At 44.6% G+C, this 18,660-nt stretch overlaps 1 protein-coding gene across 1 annotated transcript in view; it reads left to right on the forward strand.

Annotated features, from left to right (window-relative positions):
- Positions 1–18,384, forward strand: part of LOC147679611 (2'-5'-oligoadenylate synthase 1-like) — a 163,004-nt gene extending 144,620 nt beyond the window's left edge. The window contains exon 6 of the mRNA XM_086943182.1: positions 17,343–18,384. Coding sequence (XP_086799308.1) covers positions 17,343–17,633 — 291 coding nt within the window. The 3' untranslated portion in view covers positions 17,634–18,384. The remainder of the gene's footprint in view (positions 1–17,342) is intronic.
- Positions 18,385–18,660: the final 276 nt, after the last annotated feature.

Raw genomic sequence — 18,660 nt, forward strand, 5'->3', positions numbered from 1 at the left:
TCATAAGACTAAAGGCACTAATTGTACTCTTTTTTTCTTTGTTTCCTCTGTTTCACTGATCAAAAAGGTTTTAACATGAAGTTATTAATTAATGTGTATTTTATTCATGAATTTTAAGTCACAAGCGTCAACGTGTTTTTAGCGGTTAACCCGCTCTTTTTATGATTTAAACCAAATCAAATAAAAGTAAATTTACTGCTATGAATGATCTAGGACAACTGAATGACAGGCTGCCTGAACCGCATTTACAACTGGGTGAATTAAACGTTTTTAGGTTATACACGCTGAGATGCTGGTGGGAGGTGGGGTTAGCCAGAATGTGCTATTCTTAATTCACCCAGGCAATGGTAATAACAACAAGAAACTATGGTATGTTCAACTGGGAACTCTTGTTCGACTCACAGGCGAAGGCCTTTGTCAAAGGAGGGAACATACATAAAAAATATGCTCAAGAAGGTGCTCCTGCTTGTACCCTCCCATCAAGTGGAGCTCACCAGAGCTCTGGTGAGGTCACAACTAGATTACGGTCAGTGGTGCAGCTTGAGGGTATTTAATGGGGCAACATGTCCCAGGTTTCACAGAGGACCAGGACATTTTGATGAGGTCAAGGCATTGCATTGCGATTACCCAGGGGCGGCTCCTCCACTAGGGCGGAGGAGCGTCGCCCAACTGCTTTCTCACAGTGCAAAAAACAGAAACATAAAATGGTAATAACTTCCCGTTATTACCATTTTATGTTTAGTTGCGGGCACGCGGGGCTGCTCTGCGAGCAGGGAAGGAGTGGTGTGCCCACTCCTGAGAGCGCAATGACTGTTTGGTCGACCCTGTGGGGCCGCCCAGCCCTGTCATACACATTCTGCCCTTTCTCCATGCAGGCTGCAATGCAGCCTAAATGGAGAAAATGTCCTCCCCTTAAGTTCCTGGCTGGGCGGCGTCCTGCCAATCACAACGCTGCAGCATTGTGATTGGCTCAGGGGAGGGGAGGGAGGCTGCCTGCTTCCTGCTCTCCTGCCGGAGGCAGGAGAGCAGGAGCAGGTGTTGAGAAAACGCGGGACCCAGCCTTCAGACAAGTATGTTTTTTATTTATTATTAAATGAATCCCCCATCCACCCCATGCGACCCCTCCCCCCCAACCCGCGATTAATGCCGGCCACAGCTACCAGTCACCTCCACAGCTAGTGTGGCTGCCACAGAGCTTACAAGCTGGCTCACACTAAAACCTTTCTTTATGACCCGCTATTATGTGCAGGCTATTATAAAATGATTCAGAAAAGGGGGTGGTGATGAACAGAGTGTCTGAATTAAGCAGACCACTCTTACCCAGTCCAAAGATCAGGGCTTGATCCATCACCGTTTTTTAGCTCACTGCACCATCCCAGCTCAGAACTTGGCTATATGCAAATTAGTCTGACCCTGGCCCAGTGCATCATGGGAACAGGGCAGACCAAACTACCAAGCCAATTCTTATACTGGGAAGGAAACAAGCTACCGGGGACCGGTTTCTGGCATTTCAGCCGTCTTCGGCCCGGCTTGCTTGAATCCTGATGGTGCAATGAGCTAGGGATTCACATCTGAGTATACCCTTCCACGCTTATGGTGGACAAAAATGATTCAGAAAAGGGGGTGGTGATGAACAGAGTGTCTGAATTAAGCAGACCACTCTTTCCCAGTCCAAAGATCAGGGCTTGATCCATCACCGTTTTTTAGCTCACTGCACCATCCCAGCTCAGAACTTGGCTATATGCAAATTAGTCTGACCCTGGCCCAGTGCATCATGGGAACAGGGCAGACCAAACTACCAAGCCAATTCTTATACTGGGAAGGAAACAAGCTACCGGGGACCGGTTTCTGGCATTTCAGCCGTCTTCGGCCCGGCTTGCTTGAATCCTGATGGTGCAATGAGCTAGGGACTCACATCTGAGTATACCCTTCCACGCTTATGGTGGACAAAAATGATTCAGAAAAGGGGGTGGTGATGAACAGAGTGTCTAAATTAAGCAGACCACTCTTACCCAGTCCAAAGATCAGGGCTTGATCCCCACGTTTTTTAGCTCACTGCACCATCCCAGCTCAGAACTTGGCTATATGCAAATTAGTCTGACCCTGGCCCAGTGCATCATGGGAACAGGGCAGACCAAACTACCAAGCCAATTCTTATACTGGGAAGGAAACAAGCTACCGGGGACCGGTTTCTGGCATTTCAGCCGTCTTCGGCCCGGCTTGCTTGAATCCTGATGGTGCAATGAGCTAGGGACTCACATCTGAGTATACCCTTCCACGCTTATGGTGGACAAAAATGATTCAGAAAAGGGGGTGGTGATGAACAGAGTGTCTGAATTAAGCAGACCACTCTTACCCAGTCCAAAGATCAGGGCTTGATCCATCACCGCTTTTTAGCTCACTGCACCATCCCAGCTCAGAACTTGGCTATATGCAAATTAGTCTGACCCTGGCCCAGTGCATCATGGGAACAGGGCAGACCAAACTACCAAGCCAATTCTTATACTGGGAAGGAAACAAGCTACCGGGGACCGGTTTCTGGCATTTCAGCCGTCTTCGGCCCGGCTTGCTTGAATCCTGATGGTGCAATGAGCTAGGGACTCACATCTGAGTATACCCTTCCACGCTTATGGTGGACAAAAATGATTCAGAAAAGGGGGGTGGTGATGAACAGAGTGTCTGAATTAAGCAGACCACTCTTACCCAGTCCAAAGATCAGGGCTTGATCCATCACCGTTTTTTAGCTCACTGCACCATCCCAGCTCAGAACTTGGCTATATGCAAATTAGTCTGACCCTGGCCCAGTGCATCATGGGAACAGGGCAGACCAAACTACCAAGCCAATTCTTATACTGGGAAGGAAACAAGCTACCGGGGACCGGTTTCTGGCATTTCAGCCGTCTTCGGCCCGGCTTGCTTGAATCCTGATGGTGCAATGAGCTAGGGACTCACATCTGAGTATACCCTTCCACGCTTATGGTGGACAAAAATGATTCAGAAAAGGGGGTGGTGATGAACAGAGTGTCTGAATTAAGCAGACCACTCTTACCCAGTCCAAAGATCAGGGCTTGATCCATCACCATTTTTTAGCTCACTGCACCATCCCAGCTCAGAACTTGGCTATATGCAAATTAGTCTGACCCTGGCCCAGTGCATCATGGGAACAGGGCAGTGAGATAAATAACGGTGATGGATCAATCCCTGGTCTTTGGACTGGGTAAGAGTGGCCTGCTTAATTCAGACACTCTGTTCATCACCACACCCTTTTCTGAATCGATTTTGGCCACTATAGGTGTGGCAGGGTATACTCAGACATGAGTCCCTTTCTCACTGCACCATCAGGATTCAAGCAAGCCGGGCCGAAGACGGCTGAAATGCCAGAAACCGGTCCCCGGTAGCTTGTCTCCTTTCTGGTGAAGAATTGGCTTGGTAGTTTAGTCTGCCCTGTTCCCATGATGCACTGGGCCAGGGACAGACTGATTTGCATATAGCCAGGTTCTGAGCTGGGATGGTGCAGTGAGATAAATAACGGTGATGGATCAAGCCCTGATCTTTGGACTGGGTGAGAGTGGTCTGCTTAATTCAGACACTCTGTTCATCACCACCCCCTTTTCTGAATCGATTTTGGCCACTATAGGTGTGGCAGGGTATACTCAGACATGAGTCCCTTTCTCACTGCACCATCAGGATTCAAGCAATCCGGGCCGAAGACGGCTGAAATGCCAGAAACCGGTCCCCGGAAGCTTGTCTCCTTTCTGGTGAAGAATTGGCTTGGTAGTTTAGTCTGCCCTGTTCCCATGATGCACTGGGCCAAGGACAGACTGATTTGCATATAGCCAGGTTCTGAGCTGGGATGGGGCAGTGAGATAAATAACGGTGATGGTTCAAGCCCTGATCTTTGGACTGGGTAAGAGTGGCCTGCTCAATTCAGACACTCTGTTCATCACCACCCCCTTTTCTGAATCGTTTTTGGCCACCATAGGTGTGGCAGGGTATACTCAGACATGAGTCCCTTTCTCACTGCTCCATCAGGATTCAAGCAAGCCGGGCCGAAGACGGCTGAAATGCCAGAAACCGGTCCCCGGTAGCTTGTCTCCTTTCTGGTGAAGAATTGGCTTGGTAGTTTAGTCTGCCCTGTTCCCATGATGCACTGGGCCAGGGACAGACTGATTTGCATATAGCCAGGTTCTGAGCTGGGATGGGGCAGTGAGATAAATAACGGTGATGGATCAAGCCCTGATCTTTGGACTGGGTAAGAGTGGTCTGCTCAATTCAGACACTCTGTTCATCACCACCCCCTTTTCTGAATCGGCTATTATAAAATAGCATGACAGCACTGAGGAATGAGTGCCGAGGGCTGCCAAAGCAGTATAGAGACAGAGAAACAGCAGCGATGAATCTGGTGAATAGAAAGAGAGACTCAAACTAAAAAATACGGAGAGAGAATGGAATAGAAGAAAAGGAAAGGTGGTGAAACAAAGTAAATATGGTGGAGAAAAAAAATAAAGATTTACTGGCACATGCATCAAGGTTGGCTTTTGCGATTCCTTAATTGCCATTATTAACGAATCGCAAAAGCCTATGCATGTAGGAATCACTAAAAAAAATAGTGATTCCTAAACATTTCTTATTTGCAACTCGCAAATTACGGGTCGCAGTTAAGGAATGGCTTCCCATTCATTCCTATGGGCCTATAGGCCCATAGGAATGAATGGGAAATTGCATGCGCAATTTGCGAGTACCCAATAGGTACTCGCAAATGATGCATGCAATTTCAAGGGTGCAAGGGTGTCAAAAGGAAACTCTGTTGCACCTCTGAAATTGTGATGTGCAAGGGCATGTGTATGTGTAACCTGGGACTATGAAAAATGTGCTTTGGTGCTTTTTACAAAGAAATCACAATTTACCATCACCTTTCATTTGACGGTAAATGTGATTCTTAATTGCGAAATCGCAATTCTTTTTACTTTATTGCATTGCATTTATCCTTAAATGCAATCGCAATTAAAGTAATTGTAATTTTGCGATTACTTACATTTCAATTTTTGCATTTGGGATGATGCATCCCAAATGCAAAAATACCGGTCTCAAAGGGGCAGATTCTGAGAATCTGCCCGTTGCAATCGTTTTTTTCCTTTGATGCATGTGGGCCTTAGTGACAAAGAAAAAAAGAAATGTACAGAGAAAGAACAAGTGGAAGAATGAATAAAAAAGTACAGCAAAAGAAAGAAAGAAATTATGGTGAGGAGAAAGGGAATGGACAAGACAAGTATGAATAGAGAAAGGGAAACAAACAAACAACGAGAAAGAGAAAGAGAAAGAGAAAGAGAGGGGAAAACGATAGGAACAGAGAAAGAGAAAGAAGGAACAAAATAAAGAATGGAAGGGAGGATGAAGAAACAAAGAAAGAAACAAAGAAAGTTACAGAGAAAGGGGAAGAAAGTTAAGTGAATGAAGGAAAAAAGGGAGAAAGAAAAGAGGAAAACAAGAAATAAAGGAAAACAGAAACAAAGCAGAAGAAAGAGAAAGGTGTAGAGAGAATGATAAATGTGGAGAAAGAAAGGGTTGAAAGGGGAGAAATAATGAAAATTTTACTGAATGAGAAATGGCAGAAGGAAAGAGTAATAGAAGGAGAAAAAGGAGATGACAAAGGGAACAGGGAGAAAAATCCAAGGAAAAATAGAAAATGGAGAAGTAAGTGAGAGAAAAGGGGGAAGAAGAAAAGGTGAATAGAGAAATCAGAAAAGATTCAAAGTGGACAACATGGAGTGAAGAATAAAAAGGGTGAGAAAACAAAGAAATGGCAGAAGACTAAAAGAATAGAAGGAATAACAATTGTTCAAAAAAGAAAGAAAAAAACAAAATAGAAGCAAGTAATGGAAAGAAAGGAAGTAATGATATGAAAAGGGAACAAAATATACAAAACACTAGAGTGTGACAGAATGTTAGAAAAAGGTAGACTGGAAAAAAACAGGAAAAGGGTCAGAAAAGAGTTAGAGGAATGGGAAGAGAAGGAAATACATAGAGATGGGAAAAAAAAGACAAAGAACCAACAAGAAGGGTAGCAAAAATGTTAAATCTGAGAAAGTAAAAACAAGAGTGAAAGAAAATTAAAGGGCTAAGTAAAGGGAAAGAAAGAAAAGAGGAAGGAATGAAGTAGAGAAAGAAAGGCAGAACCAAGAAATATGAAGGTAGGAAGGCTACGAGGGACTAGAAGAAGAATATGTGGAAGAAAGCAGGGTGGAACAGAAAGAGAAATTTTGATACACGCAACGACAGACAAGCCGGGGAAAGGGGCGCATTTGAGACACAATAGAAAAAATAGCAAATTCCAACTATGGGAGTTTATTTTTGAAAAACAAAATACTTTGCCAACCGGGCACATTCAACGTTGCCCCCACTTGGCAAAGCTTCATCAGAGTCGTTGTGGTAATGCTAAAGGCACAAAGATCCTTTCCAGGCAGGTGGGGATCACTAACTAGGGCAGGCGATCTTGTGTCCAGGGAGCAAAGGTCATCTTTCCTCTGACCTGGCAGGCGCTGCTCACCAGTCTCTAAATAAGCTTTATAGTGCCTTCCACTCTTCTTGTGGCAGCTAACTGCCAATCAAACCTACTTTTCAAGAAAAGCAACTACCAACAGATCCGAAGTCATTTTATGAATGGGTGCTGCAATCACATTCTAGAGCACTATCAAAACATATACGAACATTATGCTAATGTACAGCCAGTTTTTAAAACAAGCATTTGCAATGCAATAGGTCTCGCATTAGGAAAGTTTGAGCTATTGGTATTGTAAATGACAAATTTTTTATTTATGTGTTGGTTTTGAAAATAGCGAAATTAATAGCTTTGTCATTTACAATGCCAATACTTTTAACTTTCGCAAACGTGATACCTATAGCATTTGTAATGCAATATGTGTTGTATTTACATGACTTAGATGTATTAATATTACATATAACAATGGCTTTTATTTTTTTAAATAATTAATACTTAAATAAAAGTTATTGTAATTTATAATGGCAATAGCTTAAACTTTTGTTAATAACTTTTGGGAAGATTATGTTCAGTGTATTTTATTGTGATGAAAATCCAGAAGTGAAATATTAACATATTTTTGTGACATGTGTAATAAAGCTTGAAACATTGAGAGAACATATTAGAACCAGTTGTTGTTAAATGGTTGCACAGAGTGATGCTGTGGCGTTGAGTGGTGCTGAGTGATGCTGTGGCGTTGAGTGATGCTGTGGCGTTGAGTGGTGATGTGGTGTTGAGTAGTGCTGTGGTGTTGAGTGGTTCTGTAGCGATGAGTGGTGATGTGGCGTTGAGTGGTGATGTGGCGTTGAGTGGTGCTGTGGCGTTGAGTGGTGCTGTGGCGTTGAGAATGAGAGAGGATGAGAGGGACAAAGGGAGGTAGAAAAAAATGAAAGGAACAGAAGGGAGGAGGGACCAATCGAGAAAGAAGGTGGGGAAACAGGGCACGAGGAAGTAGGAGAGAGGGAGAGAAATAGAGGCGAGAGAGCGAGCAGGCACAGAGAGGGGAAGGGGGCAGAGAAAAACGTGTGTTACTTAAGTAAATAAAGCTGATTAAACATCATTTCACAGCATCTAAATCAGGAACCTTTAACCCAGATTAGCATTTGGCAGCAGGTCAGCACTAAAAGGAAAGGGTGAAAAGGAAGACAGTGTGGACAGAAGAGAAACAAATGCATGAATAAAGTGAGAGAAAGGATAGAAAGAGAGCAGAGTGACAAGATAGAGAAACAGGGAGGAGGGGAGACGTTTAGAGAAAAAAAATGAGGATGAGAGGGACAAAGGGAGATAGAAAACAAGACCTTTTGCATTGCAAATGCAGTTTTTGTAAAAGCGCCCTATGGCGCGCTTTCACGTTAATATTGGCCTCGCCCCCTTCTTTAGATGAGCTCGGGATAAAGCTCGGCAGGATAAAGCTCGGCAGCCGCCATTGCTACAAAAGTAAATGGAATACAGATGAGCCCGCCTGCCTTTTTTTTCTATTTATTTTACTTTTGAAGCAATCGCGCTTAAGATGTTTAAAGCTAAAACAATTCAGGGCTTCAAACAGTAAGAAAGTGCTATAATTGAAATGCTTCAATTCAGTGCAGCGGCGAGGCACTGGCATATATTTTTCCAATAGCGCCTCCTGCTCTATATACCATACACTGGGTGTTGTCTTTCTGAAACAATGTAGTGCAAACTGCATAGCTGCTTAGATTACACCAGCCACCAGAGTGGTGCTGAGGACGATGCAACTGCTCAACTGCCTCTATTGTCACCGGCAACAAATGCATCTTCTTTTCTGCATTAGTCATGTTTTAAAACATCAACATTTGCAAAGCCATCCATTGCAGGGGACCTCTCTGTTGTTGTTTGTAGGAGTTAACAAAACAGAAAGATCATATCAGCATGCCCGTTTGAGAGGATGAGTTACTGCTCGGCTCTCGGGGCAGAAGGAGAACAAACCAATTGGCTGCACGTCTGTTGCTAATTGGCGGAGGAAGAGGAGGGGAGAGAGGAAGGCCCCACCAGCTGAACAGAGCATCCGTGATAGGGGAAGCGGGACATGAAAAGAATGCTGCTAAATGCTAGAGGCGCAGGAGGGCGATAGGGCACGCGGTGCGCATCAGTGAGCAAACCAAATAACAGTGAATTGGTGAATGTACTTCAGCATCAATGAGCATCAATGAAGGCAAGGTAGAAAGGAAGCGATATTGTAAAGATCATACCTGTAAAGAGTGACAGAGAGGAACAGAGAGAAAGTAAGAAAGTGAGAGAGAGAGAGAGAGAGAGAGAGAGAGAGAGAGAGAGAGAGAGAGGAAGACAGAGAAAGAGACAAGCTCTCGGCATTGCTGTGGGGGGAGGGTGTGCGGGGGAGCAGCAGCCTTTGATGTCTGATGGTGGTGTAAGAGAGACAAATGTTGGTGTGCGAGGCTTCCTTTCAAGTCGGGTGGGGGGGCGGGGGAGCAGGGGAGCGAGGGGAGCGAGCGAGTGGAAGGGAACGAGCATGGTGGTGTGCAAGGCTTCCTTTCAAGTTTAATGGGGGTGGGGGGCAGTGGAGTGAGCGAGTGGGAGGGAACGAGCATGGTGGATGGAAATTGTACAAAAGGAGACTCAACAGCTGATCTGATGACCTGTAGAATAGTATATTAATTTCAACTCGAGAGTTGGCTTTGGCATCAAGAGTGTCAGCAGAGATTTTTGGGCATATGCCTATTTTGTCAGCAGAGATTTTTGGGCATATGCCTATTTTTCGTAGGAAAAGGTGCGCAGCTGTCAAGCTTAAATATGAAGCACACAAATAGATAGCGGTATGAGGAGTGAAAGGAATAGAGAACTAAACGCACAGCCCATACGCAAGTAATGCTAAAACAAAAGTGCAGACGGATTCGCACAGCAAAAGAAAAGGTGCGCGGCTGCCAAGCTAAAAGATGAAGCACACAAATAGATTTCGGTGTGAGGAGTGAAAGGAATAGAGGAATAAATGCACAGCCTATACGCAAGTAATGCTAAACAAGTCGGGTGGGGGGGCAGGGGAGCGAGCGAGTGGGAGGGAACGAGCATGGTGGTGTGCGAGGCTTCCTTTCAAGTCGGATGGGGGTGGGGGGCCTGGGGAGCAGGGGAGCAAGCGAGTGGGAGGGAACGAGCATGGTGGATGGAAATTGTACAAAAGGAGACTCAACAGCTGATCTGATGACCTGTAGAATAGTATATTAATTTCAACTCGAGAGTTGGCTTTGGCATCAAGAGTGTCAGCAGAGATTTTTGGGCATATGCCTATTTTGTCAGCAGAGATTTTTGGGCATATGCCTATTTTTCGTAAGAAAAGGTGCGCAGCTGTCAAGCTTAAATATGAAGCACACAAATAGATAGTGGTATGAGAAGTGAAAGGAATAGAGAACTAAACGCAAAGCCCACACGCAAGTAATGCTAAAACAAAAGTGCACACGGATTCGCACAGCAAAAGAAAAGGTGCGCGGCTGCCAAGCTAAAAGATGAAGCACACAAATAGATTGCGGTGTAAGGAGCGAAAGGAATAAAGAAATAAATGCACAGCCTATACGCAAGTAATGCTAAACAAGTTGGGTGGGGGGTGGGGGGTGGGGGAGCAGGGGAGCGAGCGAGTGGGAGGGAACGAGCATGGTGGATGGAAATTGTACAAAAGGAGACTCAACAGCTGATCTGATAACCTGTAGAATAGTACATTAATTTCAACTCGAGAGTTGGCTTTGGCATCAAGAGTGTCAGCAGAGATTTTTGGGCTTATGCCTATTTTGTCAGCAGAGATTTTTGGGCATATGCCTATTTTTCGTAAGAAAAGGTGCGCAGCTGTCAAGCTTAAATATGAAGCACACAAATAGATAGCGGTATGAGGAGTGAAAGGAATAGAGAACTAAACGCACAGCCCACACGCAAGTAATGCTAAAACAAAAGTGCACACGGATTCGCACAGCAAAAGAAAAGGTGCGCTGCTGCCAAGCTAAAAGATGAAGCACACAAATAGATTGTGGTGTAAGGAGCGAAAGGAATAAAGAAATAAATGCACAGCCTATACGCAAGTAATGCTAAACAGGTTGGGTGGGGGGGTGGGCGAGCAGGGGAGCAAGCGAGTGGGAGGGAACGAGCATGGTGGTGTGCGAGGCTTCCTTTCAAGTCGGATGGGGGTGAGGGGCCGGGGGAGCAGGGGAGCGAGCGAGTGGGAGGGAACGAGCATATGGGGTGTGATTGAGAAGTGAGGCCAAGCGCGCGCTGGCGAAGCGTCACGCTTAAATACCTCACATGCTTTGGGAGGAATCTGCGCTTGTTCAAAAGTTTGTTTCCCCTACTATATGCTCTCGCCATTAATCCCTGTGGGATATAATAGCTGGACCTAAAAAGCTTTAATATGATGCATTATATTCCAACCTACAAGGAGTCAAGGGCAGCTCTTCCGTTTGATTGGTGGAGCGTCACACCACAAAGAAAAGCCCCAGGCCAGAGATAAAAAATAAAATGGTTAAATGGTAATAAAGTTTATTTATTACCATTTTATTATGCAGCAACCGACCCATCCTGAACTGAGAGACAGGACGGGGCTGGGCCAGTGCTGCAGAGTGGCAGCAGGAAGTTTTGCTCTTTAAAATGTGCATGTCTCTTTGGCCGGCCATTTTGTAACTGCCAGCCAGACATGCTTGTTTTAAACTTCTCCAACCTAACTTTCTTAGATAGCTGGGTTAGAGAAAGCACAGGCCTGCAGTGAGGCCCCTCCCTCCAACCCTGGCGCTGTGCTCATGCTGGTGAGAGTAGCGCCAGGATTGGTTAGTGAAGTTGGCTGGGTCCCACGTTGGAGCCTGCCTTCAGAGAAGACCAAAAGAGGAAGACGTTGCATCGCGCAGGTAGGTAAATGTATTTTATTTTATAAACATTTTTGTCAACCCCGCCCACAACCTTGGTACATGCCAGCCACCACTGCTAGGTGTGTGATTTAAATAAGCCAGCATGCTCACTATACCTGGGGCGTTTAATAGATGAGAGCTGCTCATTGTGCCAGGAATACGCAGTAGGTGTCAGACTATTTCCCAGGATCCTAAAGTAGGTGCAGGATACTGATCACTTCAAGGCAATTGGTCTCAGGAGTCACAAAGCAGATCATTCCATCAGTCTAGATGCTTACCTGATACCAGCTGGCACAGCAGCCTAGTATTTAATGCTCCCTTTGCCAATCCAGATCTCACATTGCCCCAAGACCGGCAGGTAAATCACACATCACCATCCCCATTTTCACATTGTTGAAAGTGCAAATGCCATAACAGTTTCCACATTATCCTATGTAGGGAAGATAGTAGCCTTTTGGCTTATTGCTTCATATTAACACAGAAACATTCCGTGCTCCTTAATCACATGGCCTGTATGTAACCACAAACTGTATTACCCATTATCATATTCACCCTCTGTACCAAAATCAACATGATCACATGCATCTCAAACCTTCAAGGCATGAGAGAGAGAGAGAGAGAGAGAGAGAGAGAGAGAGAGAGAGAGAGAGAGCGAGAGAGAGAGATGGACTGAACTTTGTGGTCAGTGGCTCCAGACTCCAGCACTCACTGTCAACAGGCAGCCACTAGCAGCAGAGTAAGGCAGCCTCTGCGCATGTGCAGCAGACACAACCAGTCTCTGCGGCTGCTAGCTGCCCGCTTACAATAGGGTGAGAGTAGTGCCATGCCAGCAGGGAATCTAGCACTGGTGATGCTAGTGAGAGCCACACCTGACGGGAGAGAGGGGATGACTGGGGCAAGAGTGGGTCAAGCCCAAACCATTGTACACTACGTCCAGCCTCTACCTCTACCCCTGCCCCTACTCCCTGGTGTTGTCCATAACCTAGCTGGCTGGACTGCCCATGGATCCAATTACTTGAAATTAGAAAGGTCTGTCCTCAACTTTCCTTGCAAACTGCCAAAATATTGACACACGCTTGGTGAGCAAACTGGACTAGCATAGCCGGTTAGTTGTGGGTCTTAGCATAACTCTTCCTCCTCCACCGGTCATAACTTTAAACGTTTACACCAGTTACACTGTTCAGTCTCCAGAGACACTTTCCTATCTCACTCTTTTTTTTACCAAACATGATACTTTCCGCTAAACTCAGAGACCAATACAGACATTACAGTAGTATTTAAAACTAATCATGGAAAATTGCATACTATCCTCTCCCAGACGAACCACATGTAGTGCTTAAACACATACACAAAGTACTGCAAACGAAAAACCTCTGATAGCACAGACTCTATGCTGTTCATCTTTCAGATTTTCCTTTAAATTGCTCAGGCCCCTCTGTGGAATGTCCTTTTGAGTCTTATATGAGCCTTCCGCTGATGCCCACAAATACCCAAAGAACACTCTTCCTGCATAAACACATCTGTGCATCGGCACGCTTATGTGAATACGTACTATGTGCAAATATACAACACATTTTATACTCTCTGGTCTAAGGGACTCATTTAGAGCCGAGAATCAACATGGCATCTGACAGATATCAACATATACCCCCATCCCCCACCTTTCATTCTACTTGGACCAGTGATTAATTTGTAAAAATTAAAAAAACATAAGTGCAGGTGCCAAAATGTTTTCGAAAGATGCTGCAGCCTACTTTTAGCAGTGATACCTACCTGTGCTGCCTACTTGCACCACTAAACACCCTCAAAGCAGGGTTAAAAGTGAGCTCACTTTCCTCAAGAGGGATTTAGGTTTTCTCCCCGATAATATATTGAAAACATGGTTTAAAATAGGAAAAAGGGCTTCTCTTGGGTATTATAGAACATACACACTTAGGGTGTAGTGGGCCACTCCTACCCGAAATCTGTTGCAAGGCATGTACCTGATCTAAGTGTAAGTCTAAGTGTAAGGAACATTGGCACTGTTGTTGTCTATATACCATATCTGCTCACACTGATCCAGGGAAGCTTGCATTATCCAAAAAGACCTTGGGCCTTATTTATGAAGGCCTTGCGCCGCCGGTGCGTCACTTTTTCCCATGTTAAAAGTGACGCACCGGCGGCGCAAGGCCTTCATAAATAAGGCCCCTTGAATGTAAGGAATTCCTTGGCATTATGAAAAACATGGCCTGACTACTTCATTTTAAAAGTCGCAGTAAGAATCGTTACATGGCCAGATGCATCTACACAGAAATAGTTCCAGCGATGTAGGAAGGGGGGTGCGGTGGGTGCTGGCCACCCTGGGTGTCATCATTGAGGGGTGTTACAAAATGGCAAAAATATCACTTGCAACTGTAAGTATCTTATTTTTGCTTCTTTTAATAATTTCAATGTGTGTGTGTGTGTGGGGGGGGGGGGGGGGTGACAAGAAAAATTCTGCACCCGGTACCACCTGACCTTGCTACGCCACTGGATAATTCCTGCTGCGGACAGCTTTGGTGCACTTCAGTCACCTTAGCCATCCTGCTCCATTTATACCAGCTTTTAGATTACATTCCTACAAACCACTGACTGAAATGAGTTGATCAGGGTGCAAAGATCAAGGGAGACTGGTAGGAACTGTCAGCAGCAGCACTGCCTCTGCAAACTCTCGTATATATGCTGAGCTCCTGTCTTAATGTTTATTAAATATAGCGCTGCAGAAGCCATATCCCCCTCAAGGTGCACACTAACCGTTCTGGACCTTTTTAGAACATGAATGTTGCAAAAACCACTGTCACTCCCGTTTGACCTCTTTCCTCAGCCTGGTACTTCCTGGTCCAGAAACAAGCATACTGGGACCGGTTTCGGTGTAAAACCCCTCATCAGCCAGCCTCGCTTCAATCCAGTGGCGCAGTGAGCACTGGACCCACATCTGGGCATACCCTTCCCACTTAGGGCAACAAAAGCAAAAGGAACAAATGATGGACAGAATGCTGAACAATGCAAACATTCACCCCTGTCACAAAGATCTGGGTTTAATCCTTCGTTCTTTTGCTCAACACACCACCCCAGTTTGACCCAAGCCATATGCAAATCAGTCTTGGCTTGATTCTATGACACCGGAGTCAAGCTAGCTTGGCAGATGAGGGGTGAAACACCAAAACCAGTCCCAGTATGCTTGTTTCTAGTCCAGGGAGGACCTGACCTGGCAGTTCGGGGAGGTCTGTTCCCATGGGGAACAGGGTCAAGACTGATTTGCATGTGGCTGGTTTCAAATTGGAATGGCATGGGGAGCAAAAACATGATGGATTTAGGTCCAGAACTCTGTACTAAGGCGAATGTTTGACATTGTTCAACATTCTGTACATTTGCATTCTGTACATTTTCATTTGTCGCCCCAAGTGGGCAGGTATGCCCAGACTTGGGTCCCAGGCTCTCCATGCCACAAAAGTCAAGCTAGCCTGCCTGATGAGGGGTGAAAACCTGAAACCAGTGCCAGGATGCTTGTCCAGTCCACGAATGGACCAGGTCTGGCAGTTCGGGCTGGCCTGTTTGCATGGGGAACAGGGTCAAGACTGATTTGCCTAGGGTTGGGTTGAAACTGGAATGGCATGGGGAGCAAAGAAACAATGGATTTGGCCCAGATCTCTGCACTGGGGTGAATGTTTGACATTGTCCAACATTCAGTCCATCAATTGTTCTTGTTGCTTTTGAAATGGGTACAGCATGAGCTACAGCTTTGCATGCCTATCTCACAAAACACATGTATCATGGGCAGCGGTGTAAGTCTTGGTGTGCATGTTTAGCTTGTGGCACCATGTGGCTTCAAATAAAATAACTTCAGCCAGTAGTGGCTTTCTGTCCATTGGAACTTTCCTGGTTGTGATTTTTAAATGCATGCGTGTAATGGGAAAAAAATGACAAGTCCAAGAATGGTGCAAATTTATGTTAGATAAAAAGCTAGACCTACTTGAAGCTCTAACATATAGCATAGGACAATGGGCAGGTTTCTAAGGCCATGCAACAACTCCAAACAATGCCAGGCAGCAATATTTAAATGAGATAAGTAAACAATGACCCCTTGCAATTATACTGAGTGCCATCAAATGAATTTCAATTATGATATTTAACACACATTTTTGAAGCCTCTCAGATATTTTGAGGGCTGACCAAGAACATTTTTAAAGCTAATTTCTTTGTATTTTGTTGATCTTTGCTGTGGGAATCGATGGGAGCCAGGGATACAAAGAAAGTCGTTCAGTCCAGTCAGGATTATTTAACCATAAGATATAAAATACATACAGTTACCAAAAGGCCTTGTTTTCTAGAAAAAGAGGCCATCATTTGTCCCAGGGTAAAATGTAATTCTGCTTGTAGAGTTGGTGAGCACGAGTGAGATTTGTAGTACCCTTGCTGCATTTCCAGTCGCTAGGAGGAGTTCCGGCAAGATTTTCTAACATGAGTGGTCCCAAAGCGTCACAGGCGTGATCAGAGGCCTACTTCCAGAGCGTCAGCAAAATGGGTAGGTTTTATGAGTTCATAGCAGCATTAGGCAGCTAGTGCCAAAGATGAGCTCCTCGCATCTGCAGGTGCCGGTCAACCATTGTGCTACTGCTAAATCTGAGAATCACCCGGATCTTTGAGTGCCTCCATCTGAGCGCTCTTACGCTCATGAGGCAGCAACGTAACCAATGCAGGTCTTTGGAACAGGAGCTGAGTGAGCTCAACGAGGAGCAGCCACCACCATTCTAGTCGCTTAGGTCTACAGTCTCGCAGTCGTGCTATAATGATTTTGGAGGCTCACAAAAAGAGTGAGTTGCGATAATCTATGCAAAAATGCCGCAGCCTACAAGGAATTTGTAAATAGAGACTGCATTTTTGTCCATTGACTTGTTTGCTCATCTAGTAAGAAGAGTCAAACAAGATATAGAGAGTCTTGGCTTTGTGGGCCATAACAATACCAGCATCACCAACCAACATTTGCTTGTTTGAAGCTTTTAATTTTGACAGCAGGTGCTGTGAACCACCCCTTACAGCTTGTATTTTGCTTGTTTAATTGTGCCCGAGTTGAGACCATTCATGCTTCGAGGTGTGTGTTTTTAATGCTCAGGATCTCCATGAATGGCAGTAAGGAAGAAATGTGCAATACCCCCAGGCGATGGGAGAAACTCCGAGAGCATGTGGGACATGGCTTTAAATATCTCAAAATCAAACCCAATGCTGCCCAGTCCAAAAAGTGACCTTGTGGGGTTAAGTACTTACAGTGAAAATTGTCCACTCACCCAGAGATGACGTTTCCGTATGGCAGGTAGATCGCTCAGTCCAGCAACGGCAGACCCGCAACCTCCATGCTCTTAACGAGGCCTACATTGGCACCACTCACAGTCATGCCTCTACATCTTATCTACATGTAATGACTCTGCTGCAGTTTCTTGCATGTAAGGCTGTGTTAGTATGTCTTGTACATCACTTGCACTAGGATGTCTTGCATATTAGGGGCACCACAAGATTTTTGATGATAAATTATTTAATGATTGGGTCTGATGATTTTATGAGGAACACCCCAAGAAGATCTATGAAGGATTATCCGTCAGTCCTTTCAATGCATGACTTCCAAATCAAGTACACACATTCTTTTCATAGGAGGGCTCTCTAATTATGGATTCTCAATGGCTCTTCACAGAACATTACTTAACGAGGCGCACACGTTGACTTTTCATGTAGGATTCTCTAATGCGCTGCCATTTAATATTCTTTTATGAATTATGCATATTATATTATAAATTATGGTTGGGATTAACTCTTTTCAATATGTTTATTTAGAAAACTATTTTGAATGCACATTCTTCCTTGGTGAACTGCGAGTTTTTTTGATTTTAATGCCTTTCTGTTGCTAAATGCCACTTTTGTGTCTCTCCTTAATCTTGCAGCCTGAAACACCAATAGAGTCCCGATCACTCCTGACCACGCCAGAGATAAACCTCTTTGTGAGAAACACAGATGGCAGAACCTACACTTTCCACATTCAGACAAATATTACCGTTGGGGATCTGAAGAAGAAAATTGAGGAGCGACTTAAGGTCCCAGCACCCCAGCAGCGCTTGACGTACAGTGACCGTGACCTGGAAGATCACAACTCCTTGAACTACTACAATATCAAGAACGAATCTACCATCTTCCTGTTACTGAGACTCAGGGGGGGCAAATGTGATCTGGTCTGACTACAGAGAGGCGGGATGAGCCTCAGATTATAAATATATCTAGAAAAGAGAGCCTGCCTGTGACAAATTGCTCTATGCCAGTCTCTATAAAAGTATGCATCGAATTCCCGTATTACATTGTAGGTGTGACGACACTATCCATCTGTGATACGGTATTAAATTCACTACTAGAAATATGTATTACAATAAAGTACAAGTTTTTCAGTTCTTATGCGCATTATGCCTGAATTTGGTCCTTCTGTAATCAATCTAAAAATCTTTAAAGAATATGATTCAATAAATCTTAGCCAATAATGAGGAAATAAAACGAAAATGGGAGGGAAACAAGAAAGAGAAGAAAAAGAACAACTGTTGATTCTTTATGGGACAAGTGACGTCAGTGTAACTAGGGATGAGATGGTGGACAGAGGTGGGACCTTGAGCGGATATTGTAGGAAGACACTTGCTCAAAGGTGACTTCCTTTTCCTGGTGTGACTTCAGAAATCCTGCTGCCAGTATATAGTGTGAAAAGCAACGCTCTGCGACAACTACTACATACACATTAAATTGAATACAGCCGTTTAGATACCTTTTTTGCTGAGCTTTCTTTGCCAATGCACAGTCGTTAGCTTATGAATATATATATTTATGATCCTCTGTTCATGCACTGCTCTCCAAGAGGGAAGGGATTTATCTGCTCATTTCTATGAATTATTTTACTCTGTCAAATCCGGTGTGTTTGAAGATAAAAAATGTAAAATATTACACAAACTTGCATATTGGTGTGTTTATTTCCTGAGTAGAGTTTCTACTTCATTCTACAAGTAGTGAAATGGATGCGGGCACATGAACTGCCTCTCCCTGCCCTTGCAGGCTGCTGAGTCACAGTGGTTGCAATACCTTGGGGGTTGTCCAAACCGTTTCACTCCACGGAGTTACATGAAAACTGTGAGATTCTGCAGAGTTCCGCAAATGGGCAGAAATCGGCATGTCATGTTAATTAGTTTATGTTAATTAGTTTTCTAACATGCGCAGCGCTTCCAAGGA

The sequence above is a fragment of the Lissotriton vulgaris genome, chromosome 11 (assembly GCF_964263255.1).
Source record: "Lissotriton vulgaris chromosome 11, aLisVul1.2, whole genome shotgun sequence".
Lineage (NCBI taxonomy): Eukaryota > Metazoa > Chordata > Amphibia > Caudata > Salamandridae > Lissotriton > Lissotriton vulgaris.